The following is a 25,005-nucleotide window of genomic DNA, read 5'->3' as shown; positions in this document are numbered from 1 at the left end:
GGTAGTCCTAGAGGAGTTTTCACCAATCTCGGGTAAATTTGATATTCTGTATATATATATATATATATATATATATATATATATAACGGACATATAAACTGCATCATCACAAGCCCTCTGACACGCACAATGAGGTAAGAGGAAATGACAACATATTGTCTTCGACACTGATGACATACGAGGCAGTGGTCACATGCTCCCGCACATAACTATACCCATATCATGCCTGACAATCATCAGGGACAGCCTACAATATCTACACACGGGCACAAATCAGACTAAAGCCTCAAACTGCCATTTAAAGAGGCACGTGATCAAACACAACACTAAATTCACAGGTATGGTGCAAAATGTGCAAGTACAACAATTACGATCCCGGAGACACCCTTGTACGCTCTGTGGAGTCTCACGATGTACAGGGATAGCTGTAGAACCACATCACAAACTGCCATGCACATTGGATTTAGCTATACATGGACGTCATTTAGGAGTCAGGAGTCGCAGCTGCGACCCCTGGCTTGCCTTTTGTGACCCCTGGCACTGCCTTTGCGACCCCTGGCCTTAGGTGGCAAATTAAGTGCCAGGAACACAATAACAGCACGTACTTAAGGACGTCAGTTGGGGCTCCATTCTCTTTGCTTTCTGTCAATTTTTATTACACTAATAATGAATAATAATAATATATTATTCCCTATTAGTATGATAAAAATGGAGAACAAATAGTTGGACTATGCCCTTCCATGGCAGCCGAGGTACGTAAAAAAATGCTTTGAAGCGTATGTTGTATGTGTGTGCTTGCAGGTGAGGGTGTTTTTTTGTGAGAGACCATGTATGCAAGTGTTTTGTGCGTATGTGCAAGTATGTCTGTGCGAGTGAAAGTGGAGGTCAAGGGGCATGTGATGTCACTTCCGCTACCCCGGGCATTTTAGTGAATTGACGTCCATGGCTATATATGTTCTATTTAAATCTGCAAGCACATGTGTAGACCCATGTGCTCCATGCAGACTAATACGTGCAGACCTAGCCCTATTTATCAATGCCTCCCTATATGTATAGGCACAAATACAAAGTGTAAACCAATATGAACCATTGGAGATCATATAACTGATGCAGTCCCTTTGTGCACACACAGTTAACTTGCATGGGTACAGCCTCATAAGCACTGGTGTGTGATCTCCTCATCCTGCACAGTAATTACCTCAAAAAGTACTCCAACTGTTGCAAAGCCAGAGGAATATCCCGGAAGGGTGGAGCTCTGATGCCTACGTGCCATAGGGAGACATAGGGATACAGTAAAGCCTGGGATATGGATGTGGATGCAACTTTGGAAGTTCAGTATTAAAAAACAGTTGGGGTAGAAAGTAACATTAGTCTCACTTCTGCTCATGAGCAACACCATTTTAGTGAAGAAGAGCAGTCCCCTGGCTCAGCTGAATCAATGTCCCCACAGTTTCAGTGAACCAAGGGATGCTACAAAGATCTGCCCATTAGCATCCTTTTGAGGCAGGCAAGCTTCCATGAATGTGATTTCCTCCATTCTTCACGTCTTGGTAATGTGAGAGAGGGAGAAAAAGTTACCTCCCACTTCATGTGCCCGTTTGAAAAGCCACCGCTGCATGGGTAAACCGAGCCATGTCTGATATCTATAGCCACTATAGGTTTTTCATTCAAGAGTACTTTGCATTCTGGAAGTTATATTTTTACTTTCTCTATTTAAAGTATTTCCAGTAAAGCCCCAGCTAGTCTCACACAGCCTGGAGCCAATCAGCAGCTTGGCACGTATAGAGGCACGTGTTATTTTTTTGCCGCTTCAAGGATATTACCCCACACTTTTAGAAGAACAAATGGAATAGCAAGAGTGCCCTGGGTTCTAGTACAGCAAGGAAAATGCGCCCCGTCACCAATGGGACAGTCAGATAATGCGATAATTTGGGTGCAGGGGCCCCATTTACCCCTAGAGCCCGGTGCCACAGGGCCTAGTGTACAAGTGACATTTAGGCCACTGAGCACAACCTAAAACTTCCTTAACCTAGGCGGTCCCTAATCTCTGCATGAACAGATTTATGTCACCTCCGATGTTACCCAAATCACATATGAGATCTACAGGGCACCTAAAATGTTGGCCCTGCCAAAATTCTTGGTTCCATATATACGTATTTTAAAAATAAAAAATAAAAAAACACAAAATCACTCCTGAATGCAACCTATTGGTCTTGGAGAGAGGAGGCCAATGTTTCAACTAAAGTGAAAGTAGGGCCACGCGTGAAAAGTTTCAGAAGCAGATGTGTGTTGTGTTTCTATCATAAGCATAAAAATAAAATGTGTGTCTCAGAACATACCATATCCAGTGCTGTAAAAAAAAAAAAAGGTATCTCCTACTATGAGCCACATAAAACTAGGGGAACCAACAAGCACTCTATTGAGGATAGGTTTGTGAGTGTGAAATTTGAATAACATGGTCATTTGTGATCCACGTCTCGTTCGGACTGATGAGATTCTAGACCACGTGACAATACATGTACTAGAAGCAGAAACCATAAACGAAGATCGTCAATGATTTAATCAAGAAGCCTCTCAGTGTTTATTCCTTTGTTAAGGTCGAAAAATAAAAAAAATTGTAAATAAATTTTAGAAGTGTTTTAAAACTTGGTAATAATTAAACACTCTTCACAAAAACTGACCTCAAGGCTATTGGTAAATAATGGTATTACTTACTGCTAGAAATGGGGTCTTTGGTTGACAGTCAGGTTACCCCCTATTTAAGCAAGGACCCTTACTCTAGTCAGGATAAAAGAGAATAACCCTCAGCTAACCCCAGCTTACCCCCCTGGTAGCTTAGCAGAGCAGTAGGCTTAACTTCAGAGTGCTAGGTGTAAAGTATTTGTACCAACACACACAGTAACTTAATGAAAACACTACAAAATGACACAACCAGTTTAGAAAAATAGGAAATATTTATCTAAACAAAACAAGACCAAAACGACAAATCCACAATACACAAGTCAAGTTATCAATTAGAAATCAAAAAGAGCCTTTAAGTAGTTTCAAACACACACTAACGCTGTCAGCATGAAAAAGTACCTTGGATGTGTCAAAAATAACCCCGCACAGGAGAGTGCGCATCAGAAAGGGCTTGCGATGCGTTGATTCCACTCACAAGCGGGACCGTGCGTTGTTTCTCCTTTCGCCGGGTCAGGGCGTGTCGTTTCTTCTCTCCGCAGGAGAGCGATGCGTGCGATCCGCTCAGCACTCTTGGGTCCAGGCAGGCCTTGCGTTGTTTTAAAACGCACAGCAGTACTTGAGTCGGAAATCCAGCCGCATGACGATCCGAAAACCCCGCAGCACGGGTTGTGATCTCCCAGCCTCCGTCAGTGATGCTGCGCGTCATTTCTCCTGCTCTGTGCGTCGATTTTTCGGTCGCGTTTCCTGCGAGCATCCTTTCTCAGCTGAGCAGCCGCCGGCACGGCGGTTCTTCAGTCGCAGATCTGAGTTGCGTCTATCTTTTCCCCGCACGGCGCTCTGTGCTTAGATTTCTTCCTCTTAGGCTGCCAGCTTCTCCTTTCAGGGTCCCAGGAACTGGATGGGCACCACAGGGCAGAGTAGGAGTCTCTCCAGAGACTCCAGGTGCTGGCAGAGAGAAGTCTTTGCTGTCCCTGAGACTTTAAACAACAGGAGGCAAGCTCTAAATCAAGCCCTTGGAGATTTATTCTCAAGATGGAAGGCACACAAAGTCCAATCTTTGCCCTCTTACTCTGGCAGAAGCAGCAACTGCAGGATAGCTCCACAATGCACAGTCACAGGCAGGGCAGCTCTTCTTCCTCAGCTCTTCAGCTCTTCTCCAGGCAGAGGTTCCTCTTGTTTCCAGAAAGGTTTCTAAAGCCTGTGGTTTTGGGTGCCCTTCTTATACCCAATTTCTCCTTTGAAGTAGGCCTACTTCAAAGTAAAGTCTCTTTTGAATGTGGAATCCTGCCTTGCCGAGGCCAGGCCCCAGACACTCACCAGGGGGTTGGAGACTGCATTGTGTGAGGGCAGGCACAGCCCTTTCAGGTGTGAGTGACCACTCCTCCCCTCCCTCCTAGCACAGATGGCTCATCAGGATATGCAGGCTACACCCCATCTCCCTTTGTGTCACTGTCTAGTGTGAGGTGCAACCAGCCCAACTGTCAAACTGACCCAGACAGGGAATCCACAAACAGGCAGAGTCACAGAAATGGTATAAGCAAGAAAATGCCCACTTTCTAAAAGTGGCATTTTCAAACACACAATCTTAAAATCAACATTACTAAAAGATGTATTTTTAAATTGTGAGCTCAGAGACCCCCAAACTCCACGTTTATCCGCTCCCAAAGGGAATCTACACTTTAATCAGATTTAAAGGTAGCCCCCATGTTAACCTATGAGAGGGACAGGCCTTGTAACAGTGAAAAATGAATTAAGCAATATTTCACTGTCAGGACATATAAAACACATTACTATATGTCCTACCTTAACCATACACTGCACCCTGCCCTTGGGGCTACCTAGGGCCTACCTTAGGGGTGTCTGACATGTAAGAAAAGGGAAGGTTTAGGCCTGGCAAGTGGGTACACTTTCCAAGTTGAATTTACAGTTAAAACTGCACACACAGACACTGCAATGGCAGGCCTGAGACATAATTACAGAGCTACTTATGTGGGTGGCACAACCAGTGCTGCAGGCCCACTAGTAGCATTTGATTTACAGCCCCTGGGTACCTCTAGTGCACTTTACTAGGGACTTACCAGTAAATCAAATATGCCAATCATGGATAAACTAATTAACCATCCAATTTACACAGAGAGCATATTCACTTTAGCACTGGTTAGCAGTGGTAAAGTGCTCAGAGTTCAAATGCCAACAGCAACAGGTCAGAACAAATAGGAGGCAGGAGGCAAAAAAGATTAGGGATGACCCTGCATAAGCAAAAAAAGTCCAACACTTGCCCAAGAACAAATCCTAAAACTGACTTCAAGGCTACTGGAAAATAACGGCTTAACTTGCCTAAGAATAAATCCTATCACAGGTTGTTGCCGATTTCTGGGACAGAGGGAGGCAGCAGCACATTGTACTAGATGACAAAAGAAACAAGCAAGAGCTATTGGTTTTCCCCACGTCTTTTAGCTGTGTTGAAGAGCAGAGCTGCTGCATGGCAAAAATGTATATTGAAAAAAGTGCTAAGACGTGGAGAGCACAAGCCACCGTATAGTGTTTTTTTTCATTCTGGCAGGTTGAAGTACTGGCAATGGTAGGGAAGGTGGGAACGGAACAGGCAACACTCGCAACAAGAGAGAGAGTAGGAGGTAAAGGGCAACGGGACAAAAAAAGCACTATGGTGCAGCCAGCACTGTCCTTGACAGTGATTTTTATTTCTTAGGGCTGAGGAGGATTGGGTAACATGTACAACAGGAGGTTAGGGGTGGTAGCGGGAGAAGCAACATGAACAAGGAGGTTGGGAGGGGGAGAGGAAGTAGCAATATGGAAATGTTAGCACGTCGGTCCTTAATAAGTAAAACTTACAAGGTCGATGAACCTTTTGACTCGTTTAAGATGTTCTTACCATAGCTCCAGTACATAGACAATAATCAATACGCAATAATCATTAGTCATAATCAATAGAGTCAGTAATTGTCACACACCATGACTGAAAGGTCATGAATAACAACACCTTTAGTAAACCTTTAGTAAAAGTTTATTTCCTTATATTAACAATGCTAAAATTATATATATTAATCTCAAAATCAAATCAAAACTCATAAGAAAAATATTGATTAACCAAAAAGACGCAAGAAGCACAACCTAATCAAAGCTTGAATCACAATACATTTTAAAGCATCAGTATAAATCTTTAGCAAAGTTAGCTTCAATAGTGCTACATTGTCCATTGAGTTCAGCAAAATAGTTCAACCATTTCTCTCTGCAATTTGTCAATCGTCATGTAGATAACCTCAACTAAACCAGATCAGTATCAGCATGTGGGGCTTCATGCAAAACAATTTAGAACGTGAATTTAGGGAACATCTAGCTAAGAAAAACTATGAAAACAGCGCAGTTGGTACCTAGAAAGAAAAGGCATAAAAATGCATTTCAGTCATACTGTCATATCTACCTACCTACGGTATGGGTCAGCAAACAGAATCAATCTTCGCCATCAGGTCATCATTTGATCAGCAACACATCAGGATCAGTCAGAGTATTGGGCAGAGTATTAGCCCAATGACAGAATATCGAATTTCTTCTAAGTCTCTTCTTCTCTCCAAATCTGCATCAGTCTTACCTGAATCTTTCCCCTCTGTCATATTGTTATATCAAAGTCACCCAAACTATCCCCTAATTCCCAATTGCCCAATTAACCGTATGTTATTACTCTACCAAATAATTTTTCTATACCAAATCTATTAATTCTAATGTTTCTTCCTTCACACATCGTTGATTGGTCTGTTTTACGATGTTCTCATCATCCGGCTCGTCAGGTATCGAATTTGTTGCATCTTCTTCTCCAGTAAGTTTCTTCATTGTTCGCAACCTGGGAAAGTACTTTTCACACACATTACACACAATTGTTACACTTTTTAGGACACTGACTCCTGTTAGTTGGTTCTGATGGAAAGCTTCTGCTAAGCATTTTATTAAAACAATGAACATTTCACAGTTAGATCACTCTGTCAGCATTTTTATTAACTGCTAAGAAATACTTATTTCTTCTTTGCCAGGCTTCTGCATTAGGCCTGGCAAAACTAGGTCAAGACACTTGTGAAGTTAAGGCCTACAATTATTAAGCTAGAGCATACTTCATAACCCTTAATATGACATATTAATACATTAATCTAATACACTTTCAATATTTTATACATATTAATCATTAATTAGTACATTCCATTAACACTGGTAGCCATTCTTCGAGGTCACATTTTCAAACTTGCACATTATTTTTCTACGTTATTTATGTTCTACAAAAATAATTATTCAAAATACATGAACACTCATTAATAATTTCTCATTAAGACATCTGCTTCAGCAAACCCTCCTCTGATGACTAAATGTGTCATCACACCAAATTTACCACCCACAATTTTATAGCTCTATTTCTTCAAGAGTTTGTCTCCTCTTTGAATTTTCCCTTTAGATTCTTTCCCTCTTCCTTTCTTCCCACCTGATTCGTCTTAGACATTTTCAATGTAATTCTTTTGCATAATTTGTATAATCCCCATATTCCTAATAGACATCCCACAACAATTAATATGCCCTATATAATTTTCTACAGCACCCCATTCCAAATACTACTAAGCCAATTTCCCACCGAAGAAAACCCTTTACCAACCTTTTCCCAAACACCTGGTTCTTTCAACTCCTTCAAATCACTACTTGCGTTAGCCAGATTAGTAAGTAAGTCTCTTATCTCTTTACCATTGTTAGGTATGTAAGAACAGCAATGTCTAGAGGTAATAATTTTACAGACTCCTCCATCCTTCGCGAAAATAATTTCTAAAGCAAGACGATTTTGAAGAGTCATAGCTCTATCCACAGCTAATTCAGTATCTATCAGGAGTATTGCCCCTGAAAAATTTGTCAGCATGTTAGCTACAATAGTAGACAACTTTCGAATCTTGAGTGAATTCAAGATGACTCCCACTGAAGGAATCACCGCACCATATATATCTCCAACTACCGCAGAAGAGGACTCCTTCCTCTGTCTCTTATGATGTAATTCAGTCACTTTCGGAAACTTTTTCAAATCCTCCATCAGATAAATCTTTGGGAAAACAATCCATAAATAACATGTCCCATACCATCCTCTTGGAAGACGGTAGTAAGCATTAAGTCCACCAATATAGTATCCCTACCCATTCAACATAAATGCCCATTTACTCTGAAACAAAAACACATGCCTAAATTCACTCGTACCCACAAATAAAGTGTCAGTGCATGACTTAGGCCTATATATACAAAGCTTCCCTACATGTAATGCATCTAAAGCTAACTTCCCTTGCGTTTTAATTGCACTATAAGCATAATTATTCTTGTAAGTCCTTTTCTCTAAGCCTTTTTCTAATTTCTATTTCAGTGCCTTTCTTCTGTCATCAGTATGATCTAAGAAGCTCTTCTCTAAAGATGTAAGCAAGCATGTCAAGTTGTTTTTATGCGCATATGCTGTACTAAACGTTAGTGTAGGTTCAAAGAATCCTCTAACTAATACCATGTCATTATCCTTAGCTACTCTACTCAGATACCTAATAATAGGAATAAATGAAAACACAACATTGTGGTTAGAATAGAAATACTGAATATACTCCTGGTTACAGAACCTTGTTAGTAATAGACTACAACTTATCCCATATGTTAATGGAAGACTATGATAGGTGACTCCTTCCTCAACTGATGAAGGAATCTGCGTACACACAAGACAATCCCTTGCATCCATCGTCCCAACATATTCACTCAATAAGCGATAGAAAACTTTAGAAGAAAGTTCTCCTTGTGCATCAGTATAACCATGCAAATACTTCTCATCGAACTTAAACCCCTCTAAAGCCGTTAGTGTAGTAGTCTCAAAAGCAGAAGTATGGTTGGCTCCTTTCACATCAAGAACAGACATACCCACAATCAATACTATAAACAGAATTCCACACACAATTGCCAATCCAATGCTCCTATATTTACAGCGCCTAGCAGCCCTAACCTGCTTATCAAAATCAGCCATGATCTGTAAAGAATCAGAAAGCAGAAGTAACTTCAAAAAACTTGCAGCAAAAAACAAAAATAGACAATTCTTCCGTCAGCAGTTCAGTTTCATTTCCAGGAATCCTCCTTCCTTGTCAAAAATCAGTTAGCAGCTTGTCAAATCAGGTTATCATTGTCTTTTCCGGTTACTTTCAACAGTCTCTTTTTCAACAATATTTCTCAGATTGTTTCAACAGTTCAGTTCCTTGATCTTTTCTCAGATTACCTCAAAATATTGACTTGGAACTTCCCTATCAAAACAAAAAGACAAACTCTTGCTGCCATTCGTTTGTAGTTGCATACGTCCATTCAGGACCTGCGTATCTTCGACTTGCTATTCTCTTTCTTTTCACTTTTCGAACACCATACAGCTCTCATTCACATAGCTCTTCTTTTCTCGTAGTATCTACTTCTTCTTCTATTGTTGGTTCAACAATCGCCTCTTTTCTTTTCTCCACTTGCGAATCCGGCCACTTATCTCCTTTTCGTGAACCTTATATCAATATTCACTTCAGGACTGAACTCGAATCCTTTTTTTCTCTGTGGTGTTTTCTCTTGACGGACCTGCAACTGGCTCAGAAGGAGTCGGACCACCTTGACTTTGATCCAGCTCAACTCCTTCCCCTTCTGGGTCTGGCAATTGCTCTATTTGCCTCTGGGAATCGTCTGCTTCTGGGAGAACCCCCTCTATATCAGGCTCTCCTGTTTTGGTTGTGATAGATACCCCAGCACCTTCCTGGAGATCTCCATCTTCGTCTCTCACAGGGGTGATGGAACCGTCCCCAACGTACTCAGGTTGTGTTTCAGTTCTTCCTTGCTCCTTTCCCGGTGCTGTAATTTGTCTCACAGTTGTCGGTGCTCTCAACAAAGCTTCTTCATGAGCCAGTCGACATGCCACCTTCTTTGTGCGGCTTGCGTGAATCCAGTTCGGGATCTCGGCACACTTCACAGCTGTCGCAGTCATTAGAACCACTTGGTATGGTCTTTTCCAACGAGGCTCCAAACACGTCTTGCGGACATGTTTTCGGACAACAAACCCGTCACCGGTTCTCATGTTGTGCCCTGGATCGTGGATCGGTGGTAGTGTGGTGGTCTCCACCTGCTGAGAGAAAGAGCGGACTACATCAGCCAGACCCTTGCAATAATCCAACACCATAGCATCTGTAATGTTGACAAATGCATTGGCTGGAACTGCTGCAACCTCATTGCTCTGCCTATGAGGATCTCATGGGGGGGGGGCAATCCTGTCTTCCTGCCAGGTGTATTCCTCGTTGACACCAACACCAAAGGAAATGCACCAGGTCATTTCAGATACGTGGCTGCACACATTTTTGCAATTCTTGACTTCAAAGTACCATTCATTTTCTTCACTAGTCCTGATGCTTCAGGGCGGTAACTACAATGCAACTTCTGCTCAATGTTCAATGCTGCATACAATAATTTAATCACCTTATTATTGAAGTGCGTTCCCCTATCTGATTCTAAAGAGATAGGAAATCCGAAGCGTATCACTTGGGAGTAAAGTTGCCGGGTTCAGCAATGTACATCTTTTCAATGTCATGTTTGGAGCACCCAAAATACTCGTCTCACACCTAGTCAACCTAGCACCAGGCAAGTATTGGGTTTTCGTCCTCGTCAGTCAAATATCAATCGAGTGAGGGACCAATACAGTCAGGGGATATCCCATCACTACTCCTTCACACTGTGAAAGGCTCTGACCAACTGCAGCAACTGCATGCATACAACCTGGTAAGGTTGCTGCAACTGGGTCCAACGTAGCTGAAAAATATGCTACTGGGCGATGAGCACCTAAATGGGACTGCGTCAAGACAGACAATGAACATGCATCGTGATCATGACAAAACAATGTGAAAGGTTTCCTGTAGTCAGGCATACCCAACACTGGAGCTCTGCACAAAATCTCACTCAACTCAGTGAATGCTCTCATTTCATCCTGGTCTAACATTATGGGATCGGTGACATCCTTATGAGTCAACTTCTGCAATGGTTTTGAAATCTCTAAAAAAATTTGGGATCCATTGGCAACAATAGCCCACCATACCCAAGGACATTCTGACATCTCTCTGTGTGGTCAGGGGACTTATCTGCAGTATCATTGTGATCCTTTCTCTGGATATTTTCCTCAAACCTTTCTCAATTTGGTGACCCAAATACTTCACTACCTTCTGACAGTACTGCAATTTCAATGGAGACACTTTATGACCATACTTTCCCAAATGATTCAACAGGGCAATCAAGTCACACTTACATTCATACCTTGTCTTCGATGCAATCAATAAGTCATCGATGTACTGTACCAGAGTCGATTGGAAAGGCAATTGTAATAACTCCAAATTTGATTTCAAGATCTGTTTAAACAAGTAAGGTGACTCAGTGTACCCTTGAGGAAGTCTACACCACTAGACTCGATCCCGGAATTTGAAACTAAAGAAAAATTGACTATCCTCATGAAGAGGCACAGAAAAGAACGTTTGTGACAAATCAACCACTGTGAACCATTCTGCATCGCATGGAATTTGAAACATTATTACAGCTGGATTGGGCACTACGGGACAGCATTTGACCACAATGTAATTTATTTTTCTAAAATCCTGAACAATTCGAACCTTCCCCCATGGTTTTTCCAAACCCATTATTGGTGAATTACATGGACTGCTCAACACCTCCTTCAAAACTCGCTGCTTCACAAAATCTGCAATTCTCTGAGCCACCTTCATCAGGACATCTTGTGGCATATTGTACTGTGGAAGCTGCAGAAAAACTGCATTCGGCTTCAAGGTAACTTTAATTTGCTTCACTCCCTTGATCAAACCCACTTCTTTCCCTGTCAAATCCCACATGTTATCTTGCACTGTTCTCTGTAAATCGGAATGAAGCTCTGTCACTGTGAACATCGGGAAAAACTCAATCAAGGGGTACTCCTCATTTGTAGTTTCACACTCTTTTCTGGGGCTGGGTCTTCCTCATCATCACGTTTTGTCTGGATCTCGATTCCATCATTTGAGCAAGTAATCAAGCACTTTTTCTTACATAAGTCCCTTCCCAGTAGGAATACCGGACTCGAATCGCAGACCACAAACGTATGCAGTCCCTGAAAATTGCCAATCTCTACTTACACTGGATCTGTGATCGGGTTTGTCAAATACTGGTTCGCTACCCCCACAACTTGAACTGTTTTCCTTAAAGGGGCAGATTCAGAACCTCTGCACTTCTTACGTGTAGCACCTGTGTCCACCAGAAATGAAACTGTGACCCATTACCTTTCCCCTCACATAGGGTCCCCTCTCTGATCTACTTCTAAAGAAGACGCAAGCACACATGGCTCCTCATCTGAACTGTCACACATCCATTCATCATTTATTTCATTCTCACTGTGTAACGGGAATCGGTGCATTGTATTACTATTTCTATCTTGTCGCTAACATGTGACCTGTTGAGAAAGCATCATCTGTTGCTGCTCCATCGGGGCTTGAGGTATCTGCATTTGCTGCCTAGGTACCATAGGAACCTACTGCTGCATTGGCTGCAACTGTGACACTTGTGCACAGGGCATTTGCACCTGCTGCATAGGCTGGAAATTTTGCATCTCATTCGCATTATTCTGGAAATTTGGATTAGGACCCCTTAATCTTGGTCTTCTCACATTCTGAAAAGTGTTGACGTTGTTACCTTGCTGAACACCCTCTTGTACCATTGTTAGAAATTAGGTTTCTGGTCGGCTAGGGTATGCACCTAAGCCAGGCAGAGCCCACCCACTCTAGTCAGGGCAAGGGAGTTACACATCCAAGATAACCCCTGCTCACCCCCCTTGGTAGCTTGGCACGAGCAGTCAGGCCTATCCCAGAGGCAATGTGTAAAGCGTTTGCACAACACACACGACACATGTGACGCAAAATGTACACCACAAAGTAAGCACAACACTGAGCTATGTAAAAAAAAAAATGTATTGCACAAAACATAATTAGACCAACATTACACCTTAGTAATACCCTGCTACCTTAGCAGCTGTCAGAACGTTACACAAGTTACTAATACTCTGCAAGAATACGCAGTTGTCACATTAGAACACGTAAGTACCTCTAAATACCCATAAAAAGAACATAAAAGTCATAAAAAATACATATCAGCATATCATGCCCATTAAAAGAACATCAGCACATATATGTAATGGCAGGAAAGCAGGTAAAAACATATAACCCCCCCCCCCAAGGTTCATACTAGCCTCATTGAACCAATACTTTCTCAAACATACCTGCTTTCCTGAAGAAGAGGCACTCCCAGTGCCTAGAAGCGGATCACAGAGGGCCCCCGGCGCTCCTGTGCGCACAACGGGGGCCACGCAATGCTCCTGGAGGAGAGGGGCTGTCGGCACCCTGTCGTCGTGATAAACGGGCCCATCTGGGGGTCCCCGATCTTGATGGGTGCCTGCCTCAGCCTCCTCACACCCTGTCCGCGGGGTGGGGGACATGCAAGGCCCAACAAGCAATTATGGGTCGAGAGGAAGGGGGCCTCCATCGAGGTCTCCCTTTCCCAGGAAAATATGTCCGGTTTAAACAGAAAGAAGCATCCTGCTCCTACGGCAGCGACTGGGAGAAGGAGGCACTCCCCTCGCCTTCCCCCAAGTCCTACTGGTGAGGTTTTGAAGCTCGGTCCCCTCCTGGGCCTGAGAAGACACTCGCCGGCATCCAATGTGGTGCGCGAGTGTGTAAAGAGGTTCTGTGGCCGCCGCAGTGAATCCCGGAGAATAGAAGGTGGCTGGTGCCCCGGGGGCACTCCAAGGAGCGAACCGTGCCCCGGGGGCACCAAACAGGAGCACACTTGCTCCGTTTTCCGTTTTCTTGTGCTCCAGGGGCACTAGGAAGTGTGTGATCCGTTTCCAGGAAAATATGCCCGGTTTAAACAGAAAGAAGCGTCCCGCTCCTACGGCAGCGACCAGAAGAAGGGGGCGCTACAGAGGTCAGGGGCCACAGCTCCCTGCCTCTGGAGACAGCCAAAATAAGGGGCCCAGGGCCGGCAAACACAGCTACAAGCCAGCACACAATGGGATGCCAGCAGTGGCAGTTTCTCCTAGTGGCCAACTAGGTCACAGGTCAGCACAGCAGCAGCAGTCCAAGGTGGTCCTGGTGAGTCCTCTCAACAGCGCCCTGTCCAGCTCCAGATAAGGTTCCTGGAGTTCCCAGAATGTCCAAATTGATGTCTAAAATTGTGGGGAATATTCCCCTGTACTTATACTAAGTTTACAGTGTGTTTTGCAATGGGAAGGAGAGGGGGTTCCAACCAGTTACCACTGGTTCTGGGAGTGCCCTTTCTCTCCTCCAGCACAGGCTCCAAACATCAGTGGGGGTAAACAACCCTATTTTGCGAGGCCAGGGCACAGCCTTTACAAATGCAGGTGTGCCCCGTCTCTCCCTTCTCTCAGCCCAGGAAGGCTTTACAATATGTAGATGCACCTCTGTGACACCTCCACCCTCCCTGTGTTCAGGCTGTCTGAAAAGTATGCACAAAGCCCCAACTGTCAGTCTGCCCAGACATGGATTGGAGGCAAGCTGCAAAACACCAGAGTCATAAGCACAGATAAATGTGCACTTTCTAGAAGTGGCATTTTGGTGATAGTAATACAAAATACACCTACACCAGTAAGCAGCATTTCTTATCACCATCACAACCATACCAAACAAGCCCACGCTACCCCTCATGAATCAGACAATACCCCTTACACATAAGGCAGGGTATCTCCAATGCAATCTATGAGAAGGCAGCACTTACAGCAGTGAGACACCAAGTTAGGCTGTACGTCACTACCAGGACAGGCCTCGCAACCTGGCACTTGTTCTGCCTTCTACATACATGGCACCCTGCACATAGGGCTAGCTAGGGCGTACCTTAGGGTTGACTTACATGTAGTAAAATGGGAGTTTTAGCCTGGCAAGTAAATTTAGATGCCAGGTCCCTGTGGCAGAAAACTGCGCACACAGGCCCTGCGCTAGCAGGTCTGAGATAGGTTTGACAGGCTACTTCAGTGGGTGGCGCAAGCAGCGCTGCAGGCCCACTAGTAGCATTTAATTTACAGGACCTAGGGATACCACTTTACAAGGGACTTATAGGTAAGTTAAATATGCCAATTAGATATAAGCCAATCATACCAATTTTGTAAGGGAGAGCACATGCACTTTAGCACTGGTTAGCAGTGCAAAAGTGCTCAGAGTCAAAACGTCAGCCAACAAAGGTCAGAAAAATAAGGAGGCAAAAGGCAAAAAGTCTGGGGAATGACCCTGTAAAAGGACCAAGTCCAACAACCATCATCGGACACTCCCGCTTCCAGCGTCCCACGGCTCAGCAAATGTGACAAGGCAATAGCTTTTTTTATCCCCAGCACATCATTCTGAACCACTACAGTATTCAAATCTGGACCATGATTCATATTGCCTCCATGACCCCTACATCTCATCTGAGGCTGAAACATGACATTTCCCTGCTGTTGTGGTATCTGCTGCACAAAATGTCCTTGTACACGTTTGGGCTGCCTTATTCTGCATCACATTGCCTTCTCTTACAATTTTTTCTGCTTCAACTCTACTTCATCGCTACAGTATTTTGCATACTGCAACACCTCATCTATCGGCTTTGCCTGCCAGCAAATCAAATGACTCTTAATCATCTGACCTATCTCAGGTCTCAATCCTTCCACAAATCTGAACACAAAATGCAGCATGTCTTTCGGCTCAATTGCTTCCTTGCCACAGTACTCCTTGAACGCCTTCAACAATCTCTCATAATATACATGTATCGACTCCTTTACTTCTTGCACCGTTCTATCAATCCTCTGCCAAGCAATGTTTTTGGGTGAAATCCTTGTCTTCAGAAACTCAATCACCTTATAGTAATATTTCATTACCTCGGGAGATGGTGCACCTGTACTCTTATCTCTCTCCGGTTCACTTGTTGGCCAATCTACAGCTCTCTTACACCCAATCCACAAGTCAGCTGGAACCACTATCTCCAGTAATGTGTTCAAGTCTTCCCACAAATACTTCGCAAGCTTCACAAACCTGTCTGTCTGCTCATACCACTCTACTGGCCTCTATCTTAGTTTTAGGTAATCATTCGTAAATGATAGAATGTCATTTCTACTCCAAGGAACGTGAACAAAATTTCCCCCTGGGATTTCTCTCATTGGCGAAATCTTCCCCGGGTTCTTGTCCTGTTGTACAATTTTGGTCACTTCTAGAGAATCTCATTTCCTTTTGTCTCTTTTCTTCACCTATCTGCCTTCCCACTTCTCTAATGCTCCCCAAACCTGAGCACTCTGCAATAATTCTTTAAGGTGCGCCTTCATTCCAGCAGACCTCATGTGTTCAAAATCCTTTGCCTCAAAATCTAATCTGTAGCTCCTCTTCAAATGCTTCGTTTTCCTAATTTCTATTCCATGTTTTTCTGCCAAATCTGCTAATCTCTGGTGTACCTTGCCCACCTCTCTTGTGATTCTCGGGCATGAGTATCTTAACTCTGCCTCTGTGTAGGACTCTAATCTATTCACCCCCATTGTTCCCTCAACTAATTCACCTGCTTCCATGCTCAATCTGACACATTTGATCTGTTCCTCACCATTGGAAGCATTCTGTGGTGTATTCAGCTTGTCTAACCATTCAGTCAGCTGCTGAGCTGTCAATACTTGTAACAAAATGTTACTCGCGTGCACTGGTGGCACCTGTTGTGTCACTGCATTCAGTGTCTGCAGTGTCAATAGCTTCAAGCTCTGACCTGCACTGGGTCTATTCACAGTAGCTGGAAGTGCAACAAGTGGACTAAGATCCAACAACGACCTCGGTCCGTCAAAGGTCTGACCCACGGAAGAGACTACCTGAACTTGCTCATTTGGTCCCCTCCTCCTTAAACTTTAAGACATCGCTCCCTGTTCATTCATAATTGGTTTCTTCTGCACAAATAATGGTACTGCTGGGCCAACAGTAATTGGCAGCGATATGGCATCTGGGGCTGCTCTGGAACCTGTACACTGTGGGAGAGTAACTCCCATACTCTGATTCATCATCGGTGTCAAGTCTGACTGCGTCCCTGTCATTGGCATAAACCTCGGCATCCCCTGTGGCTGCCCTTGGGGCAACAATATCGGAGTCGGCTCAGTCCGGATCAACATTGGCCTCAGAACCACTTGCTCCGTAGGTACCACTAAGTTCAAAGTAGTCTCCAAAATAGGCACCTCAGGATAGATTCTTTGTATCGGTGGAGGATGTATCTGTGCCTGAACTTCTGGAGCAGTCAGCACATTGGGACTACCCTGCACCACACCCTGTGTTTAGCTAGTATTAACCTGTACCAGACTCACTGTCCCCATTGCCTGTGCCGGGGCTGTTGCATCAGCATTAGTACTCGGACCACTCTCATGCACTGCATATGGTGGTGGTTGATCTCTCAATATCTGTGTAACAAGATCCTCAGCATCTGATTCCTCCTCTACTATGGAAGACTTTCTTGCTTCCTTACTCTTGGATGGACTTTTATTAGTCTTTCTAGTCATTTTCTTTCCTTCCGTGTCATCCTCCTGTGCAATGGCAGGGAACAATTTAAGGTCTCTGATGTCCATCTTTTCTGCTCCCAATCCCATTTAGCCTCCGCTAAAGTATTTTCTACCCTTCTTATTCTCCTCTCGAATTTAATTTGCTGCTGCTGTAGAGCTATCAGCTCCCAAACTGCTAATTCCTCAAACTGTGCTGGTCTCGGAAGGAGCTTCGATTCATATAGAAGGAAAAAAATAGTACCTAAATCAGAGTAGGATCAGTAGGACAGGAATTAGGCTGAAGAAATCAGTACTTGGTCAGTGCTCCATCCTAGAGAAGAGCCAGTGAATCCAGCACACGCTGGCCAATTAGAATGCAGAAAATAAGAGGGACAATAAAGCCAACAAATGGTAAGCAATGGGTGGCCTGCAGTCCCCTTGTTGTACACAATATTGCATGTCCTGTCACAGACAAGACATAAAAACCTACTACAATGGGAAGGAAAAGAAATCTAAGCCTCAATTACCCACTTTGAAGAAACAATAAATAAACAAGGAACATTTTCTGGACATGTGATCGGTACGGAGATGGGAAAATATTAAGTATGGACCCCAGCCATAAAAAAAAGGTCGTTAAAAAAAAGGCAATATTAGCACACCATGAGTGACATCATACAATCACAATGGATATCTGTCAATAACAAGAGAATACAAACTAGTCTTTGCTTTAAGAAAAAGAATACAAACTACACCTGGTATTGGCCTACTGTGGAATCAAGAAAGTAGCAAAAGAGATAAAATACTAGATCAAATTCTGAAACCAAGCAGCAAATTGAGATCTACAGAGAAACAGCAAAAGGAGTAAAAGAAAAGATGAGCCTTGTTAAAAAATGATGGTGTATACTAGTCAGAAGACTGCAGCACGACTTAGATCAAAAGAAGCGTACGATAAATGGCTAGGGCAATTATTGTAATAAAGCTATGGAAATAACATACATTATTGAAGTAACAGAGTAAAGCAGAAAGAGGGAAAGTAATGAAGGTATTAAATTAAGATCACAAGAATGGATCGATAACTTCTAACTACTCAGTCATTTAAGAGGAACCCACATATCCCTTGTCAAACAAATTAAGTAAAAACTCTATTTGGTTGGAAAAAAACTGCAGTAATGTGGTGGTGGATTAGATTTGCTACCCTATAGCTCCTGTAGCAATTTAGACCCTGAGACCAATCCACCAAATACAGAGTACAATCTCTAATTAAACAATTTCTCTGTACCTCACCTGAATTACAAATATATGAAACCTGGTATCACAGAAGTGAAAAGACACCAGGGAAGAAGATGGCCCTTCCCAGGAAGACGGCACTGCTGCACAGGAACAAGACAAGCAAGTGGCGGGTGAGTGAAGCAAGAACCACGTAAAGAGGAAGGTACAGGCCTATTATTTTGTGCGTGGAGATCTCCACTCCGACCACAAAGTCTACATTTACCTTTGTGAATCAGGCCCAAAAAGAAGTGGCGTTCCACATAGCAGAGTGCAAGAGTCCGACCAGACTCATAGGACCTGAGAGATGATTAATATGTGGTTGTCGGTGAAGGTATGAACCAAACGGCAAGACGGAAGGAGCAGATTGCAGGTGAAGCAATCCAGAAAACGTCTCAGTTACACAAGGTTGAAAGAGGAAAGAGTAGCAAGGTAGAAAAATCAGGAAAGGATACTGGTTTCATAAGCATTGTCCTTAAACGATAACTGGACTTCGGGAGCCAAAGAGCATTTAATCAAACCATGGCAGCAAATCTATTTGTGCTGGACAGGTGGGACTCCTAAGACGCCTTTGCTAATAACAGGTTCTCATGTGAGGTCGCCATATTATAATAAATAGTGGGTTTTTCCTTACTATAATAGGAGCTATCACATACTAGGAAAACAGACACACGTCAAAGACGACTCTTTGTGATGTGACCAGACCACATCTTAAAGCACACTTAGTGGCAGTGTGGAACTGCTGAGGAGAACTTGCTGACGGAATTGGAAGCAAGCAACAAAATATTGAAGCACATATCTAGAGAACTGAATAGTCTTACAAATAAAACTGATGCTTTATTTCCAGACACCAACGCTGCAATGAAATTTGCTGAGGCCTGTAACCAACACAGATCGAACACAAGTTCAACATGATCGGTATAAAAGAAGTTTCAGCAGTCAGCGAGAAATGTGTAGAATCTCGACCAGGGATACTCAAAGTACGGCCCTCGGGCCTCATGCGGCCCCTCTGACCTTTACATGCGGCCCCTAGGGCAACAGGAGCACTGGGCAGCTGTTTGCTCGACTCCGAACTAACAAAAATATTAAAGACACTCACAATCATTTATTTCAAACTTAATTGGAGGTAAAGAAAGTAAGTAACTAGGGACTCCTGCACTTTAGAAAAGCCTTCATTTCTAAAGACATCTTGCAGCATAAGTGTAAAACTAAGTCTCTTCAAAATGAATTAAGTGTATTTAGTTAACATGCAGAACCTTTTCGCCTTAGTACAATTTATTTTATCAGTGCATTGAGATGTATTCATTTTAAAGTGATAGTTTTCAAACATACATTTGGAAACATTAATTATTTCCCTTACCCTGAGAACACCACCAATAGTAAATTAAAGAGGCAAGTCACTTGGTATGTGCACTTTATGGGTGGCCTGGGTTCCTATCATATATAAACAACATTATAGTTTATTAAATCAAACATAGAAGCAGGTTTTGTACAGCGCACACCAAGGATCATGTATTTCGAGGTCATTTTAAATGTGATAATTCAGAAAAAGGAGGGGAAGTGGCACTAAACAATTGCCTAGGATCACACAATTTGGAAAACTGGGTAAGCGGGATTAATTCCAGGTTTTCTGGTTTCCCATTGTTTATTTCACCCACTAGATGTACATCCTTTGCTTCCCCTACACCTACCTTGCCACCAATCCCCCTAGTCACCCCACCTGACCGCCACTGCCCTGGCATCAATGCGGCCCCCGGCACGCCACAGACCAAACTTTTTGGCCCCTGGGAAAATGTTTGCGAGTACCCATGATCTAGACTGTGGTGTGGAGATCTGGTGGCAATAGTGGGTGTAGCAAGGACTACTTGTTGCAAAACGATTTTTAGTTCACTATACATTAAACTGAAGGATAAGGCAAGCAGGGAGGGGAAGCTCTATTTCATGATAGAGCCTTTAAAATCAGTTAAGTATTAAGTTCTTAAATGTAAGAAAAAAAGGTTTCAATTACATGACCAGATATGTAGGACTTGTATGAGCAACAGGGCACCGTACTCCCTCTGCTCTATATCTTTTGTGGTGGTGTGATTGTATCTGCCTTTTGAGGCCCAGAAGTTGAGAACTAGGACTTTGGAGCAGTCCTGTAATGTTGCTCTGCGGTTGGTTGACCGTAGGCAAGCAGAGAACGAGGGAAAAAAATGCTGCTTTTCTTGTCCCATGGAATGTCGTATGATCTGGAAATGAGAAGAGGGGGGCGGGGGAGGGGGGGGGGGTTAACCATCAAAGGGCCCTACAAAACTTCACCCCGAATTTGTCCACGTATCATGTGTGTTGTGACGTGGTGTGATGTGATGTTTATTATTTGGGGTGAGTTAAATGTTTCGTACAGCGATACAATTCGATATTAGAATAACACTTTCACTGACAAATTTTAATACTTAGTAGACCTTAAATGTTGTGTCTACCAGCTGTCAGCTTACCTTACTTAAAACTTTATCAAGTACAGTTATGCAGAAAACAGTTCAGAGGTTCTCATTTTTCATTTATTATACAATGTGTATGTGTAATGTATTTTCCTTGAACTAATATTGCATGTGTTTTGTTCGGTTCCCTTCCTGCACATTTAACCACATTTTTTGGCCTGGAATTATGTTTGTAGAGTACAGTATTTTAATTTGTTATATGGTACATTCAGCAAAATCATGTCAGTGCAACAAATGTATATTCATTAAAACTAATATGTGTTACTTCGTCTAAAAGTCAGTGGCGTAACTAAAAATAACACACCCGCCTCCCATTGCAGAGTGTGAAGAGGGGCCCCTTGACTCCCAAATCTCACAACTATTCATTGGACTTGGGACTAATAGAGGGGGCTTTGAAAGTTATAGGGCCCGCTGCGCCCCTGGGGCTACAGGAGTTTGCATTACACCCCTGCTAAAAGTATAGACCTCGAAGGGAGTATATATTCATTTTGGCCCTCATCGGTGTATTCCATGTAGCTAAAGCGTGCTGTTTGCCATTGTTGCGACCTACTGCACGCCAGGATGAATGGATAGTATCCAAACATGCATCTGTAATTTCTTAGTGGGTACTCCACGTCACAAGTTCTCGATACTTACTATATTCGAATTATGTGTTCTAGCTATAGCTAAACTAGAACAGGACCGGTTGAAACCTCTGCCGTTAGAGGCAAAATAAGAGAATAGCTTCTTCATGAAAAAGTCAGTCCAGAAGAAAGAGGAAGATGTGGTGCCACCACCTACCTCGCTCTGTGGCTCTTGGATGACTTCGTACAAAGCAGAAACCAGAGCACTCTTTTCTTTCAGACATGAAGCGTAATTTCCTATGGAAGCCTCCGGAAGCGTCTGAAACAGACAAACAGATGAACTAACTGGGGTTTCCAGTCAAGAATACATAATGAAAAGTTTGCATGAATGCTCAGATGATGCAATTTCAGACTGAATTAATGAGATCACGCACGTGAACATGCAATGCAAGAACAGCCATAACATGCATGTCTATTTTTTCGATCAATAAATATTCTATAACGTGCTGTTTAGATACTAAAATCGCAATTAACATACAACAGCTTTTAAAATACAATATAAAAATATAAAACTACAAACTCACTTAAGACAACAATCACATACATTTAGGAGCAGAAAAGCGGAAAACGCACTCCCTAAGGCTCATAACAACTTTGGGAAATCATGATGTTTCACATACGTTTAGTACCAGGAAAACTAGAATAAAACACTTCCCAATGCTCATAGCAGCCGTAAAAAATTGTGATGTTGCCAAACATTCCAGAGGGTATTTTACCTTAAGTGGACACATTAGTACCAGACGGCCATACCCACAACCCTCAGTACCCTCCACCCCGGAAAAAAAAAAATCTTCCCCGGTGCCTTAAACAATCAGTAGAGAAACGATACATGCATTAACGACTTTCACGAAACCTTATTACACGAAACACCAAGAGCATAGAATTTGGGAACCCTACAATTGGAAAAATAATCATTTCAATTTCTGCAAACGTTTACATTATAAGTTCTAGAACCGTGGTGATGATAATTTATAGATTAGCAATATTTTCTGCTTTTGTCCCACATTTCATCTTTTTTATCAATATATTTGGAATCCATGTACCAATCTTTTCAACGTTTGAAAAGCGTGAAAGTTCACTTTCCTGTTTTTGCTTTTTTAGATATTTGCACAAACAATGTGCATAATTGCCTTTAGAGGACTTTCAAAAGACTGAACAAGTCCTAATTTTGTCTCTCCTAGTTTACATTAATGTCCTCTTTTAATACATCTGCTCCCCTAAACACTTTGGTAAATCATACGGGTCCAAAATGCTCTAGCCAAGTCTCACCAGTTGGCTCTTGAAATTTCGTGGCACTGTCATTTAGGAAACTTGTCCATCTCCTGGAGGAAGCACCAATCAGATTAAAATGCAAGGCTGTGGCATACAAAGCTGAGCACGTGGAAACTCAATAATATTATGCATATTACTGCTACCCAAACAAGAGGAACAATACTGTCAACCAATAGCTTTCTCTGTGCCTGCATAACATACACAGCTCTAACTTGCAAATCCAAACCTTTTTCAAGTTGGCATCTCTCTCTTTGGAATAGTCTCCTTTGACATGTAAGAAGCTGGAGGGATGACCAGTCTAATGGTAGAGTAAGTGACCACAACCCAGTCATCCTCCTTGTCAGAATTTAGGGTTGAGTAGAATCTTCTGCAAGGGTTAGCATCAGATAGTGGACACCTCCACTGAGTTTACCTAACTAAAGGGCAGCATGATGGAAGGATACTGATGTAGCTAAGCCATAAGAGATTTTGTCCAACTTGCTTTTCCAAATGTCTATAAGCATTTGTATCCAAGAGCAATAATTTAGCCTGCTAAAGGCTGTAGGAGGGGTTCGACAAATCCCTTAGCTTTAATTGAAAAGGTGGCCAGCCTTGAAAGAAAGTCATCTAAGAAGCCTAAATAGTTACCGGTCCACACAAATGGATATGAAAAAGTCCAATGAAATAGATGAAAGGTGAAAGATAAAGAGTATTTGTTTTCCACAAATAAAAATAGCTATTTTCTATTTGCTCTAGATTCAGAAGGGTCACCTTATACCTGGTTCGACTTTTGTTATTGTTTTGTATACAATTTCTGGACACATATCGACAGAGTGCAGAACTAGAAATCCAGAAACAGAGAAGCATGGAACATGAGTTTCATCGTTTCAGTTTGCCTGTAATATAGTTTGACCTGGCAGGTATTTCGCTCTCAATTTTTAAGAACAGTGATTGCAATGATCTGCCAAACTACAGGTTTATTTTGTTGATTGATTATATTTCGATATTTTAGGTAAAGGTCTTCATGCTTCAGGCCTAGACAACAGAGGCGAATGTCACATTGCACTTCAAGGCAGGTTTCAAAGCAGGCATAGGAATAACTGATAAAATGATTATGCTTTATTGTGTCCTTTACAAAGCAAATGTTTGAAAAAACAGTAACTCTTGCAATTTGAAAACATCTGATCAACATTAGTCAACACTGTTGATTGATCCACATGCTAGACACTCTTAGATTAAGATGATGACCCCTCTTTGGTTAAAAGGGTTGCTGAATTGCATTCAAGTAATGTCCGTGGGGTGTGTGGCATATGTGGTACAACAATCTATTCTAGCAGAACTCCTTTGTTACAGCCAATATTAGAACCATATTATACTCTCATTGACGAGGACATATCACTTCCAGTATCCTCACAGGACTTGACAATCACCTCAAGGTTATAACACTAAGGGACAGCAATACCTGGAAACATTGCAAGTTGCTCTGTGTTAATTTCTGCCAAGCAGTTTGGATTAGACTTTCAGCACCTGCACAATTCCTTCTTCTCACCTCCCTCAGGTTTTACTCCCCTTTCACTAGAGTTGTATGACGTTTAACAAGTCGGACCTCTGCCAAGCCCGCTCTCCCAGGAATCTCACGTGACCACAACTGAGCAAGTAATAATTAACGCATACTCCAGCCCAGCTCCTGATACTAGCAATACTGATGGCTTTTTTTCTCTTTAGACACAATACCCAGCCTTGTGTTATTGTTTCTCCTATTGCTTCTCTTATACCTCCCACCACATTTCCACAGGTTTTTTTGCTCAAGGTCTAGACCCTTCATTCTACACCAGGAGAAAGGTTAGGGGCTCTTGAGGATTTGTACCAGTACTGCTGTGCTAGTAAACCTCAGAAGGTCATGAGAGGTCACTCAGGTCTCAGATGGCTACAAGGTATTGTTGTATTAAGATTCGCACTCCAACACTGCAGTTTTGACTATTGCCTCGATTTGGGAGATAAAGGGATTGCACACTATTCTCAATTTAACATACACTGAAATTAGGTCCTGTGTCACCTAAACCTGCATATTATTGAACTTTCTCGAAAGAAAGTGCATATTTTAAACACTGCA

The 25,005-nt window shown here is 42.6% G+C and overlaps 1 protein-coding gene across 3 annotated transcripts in view; it reads right to left on the bottom strand.

Moving 5' to 3' along the window:
* HYCC1 (hyccin PI4KA lipid kinase complex subunit 1) overlaps positions 1–25,005 on the bottom strand; it is a 361,690-nt gene that overhangs the window by 190,539 nt on the left and 146,146 nt on the right. For all 3 annotated transcript variants that reach the window (XM_069211534.1, XM_069211535.1, XM_069211536.1), the window contains exon 3: positions 21,799–21,900. In XM_069211534.1, the coding sequence (XP_069067635.1) occupies positions 21,799–21,900 (102 nt within the window). The remainder of the gene's footprint in view (positions 1–21,798; positions 21,901–25,005) is intronic.

This window comes from Pleurodeles waltl, chromosome 10 (assembly GCF_031143425.1).
Source record: "Pleurodeles waltl isolate 20211129_DDA chromosome 10, aPleWal1.hap1.20221129, whole genome shotgun sequence".
Lineage (NCBI taxonomy): Eukaryota > Metazoa > Chordata > Amphibia > Caudata > Salamandridae > Pleurodeles > Pleurodeles waltl.
Note: the sequence above shows the minus strand (reverse complement) of the source record. Positions and strands in the feature narration are given on the sequence as shown.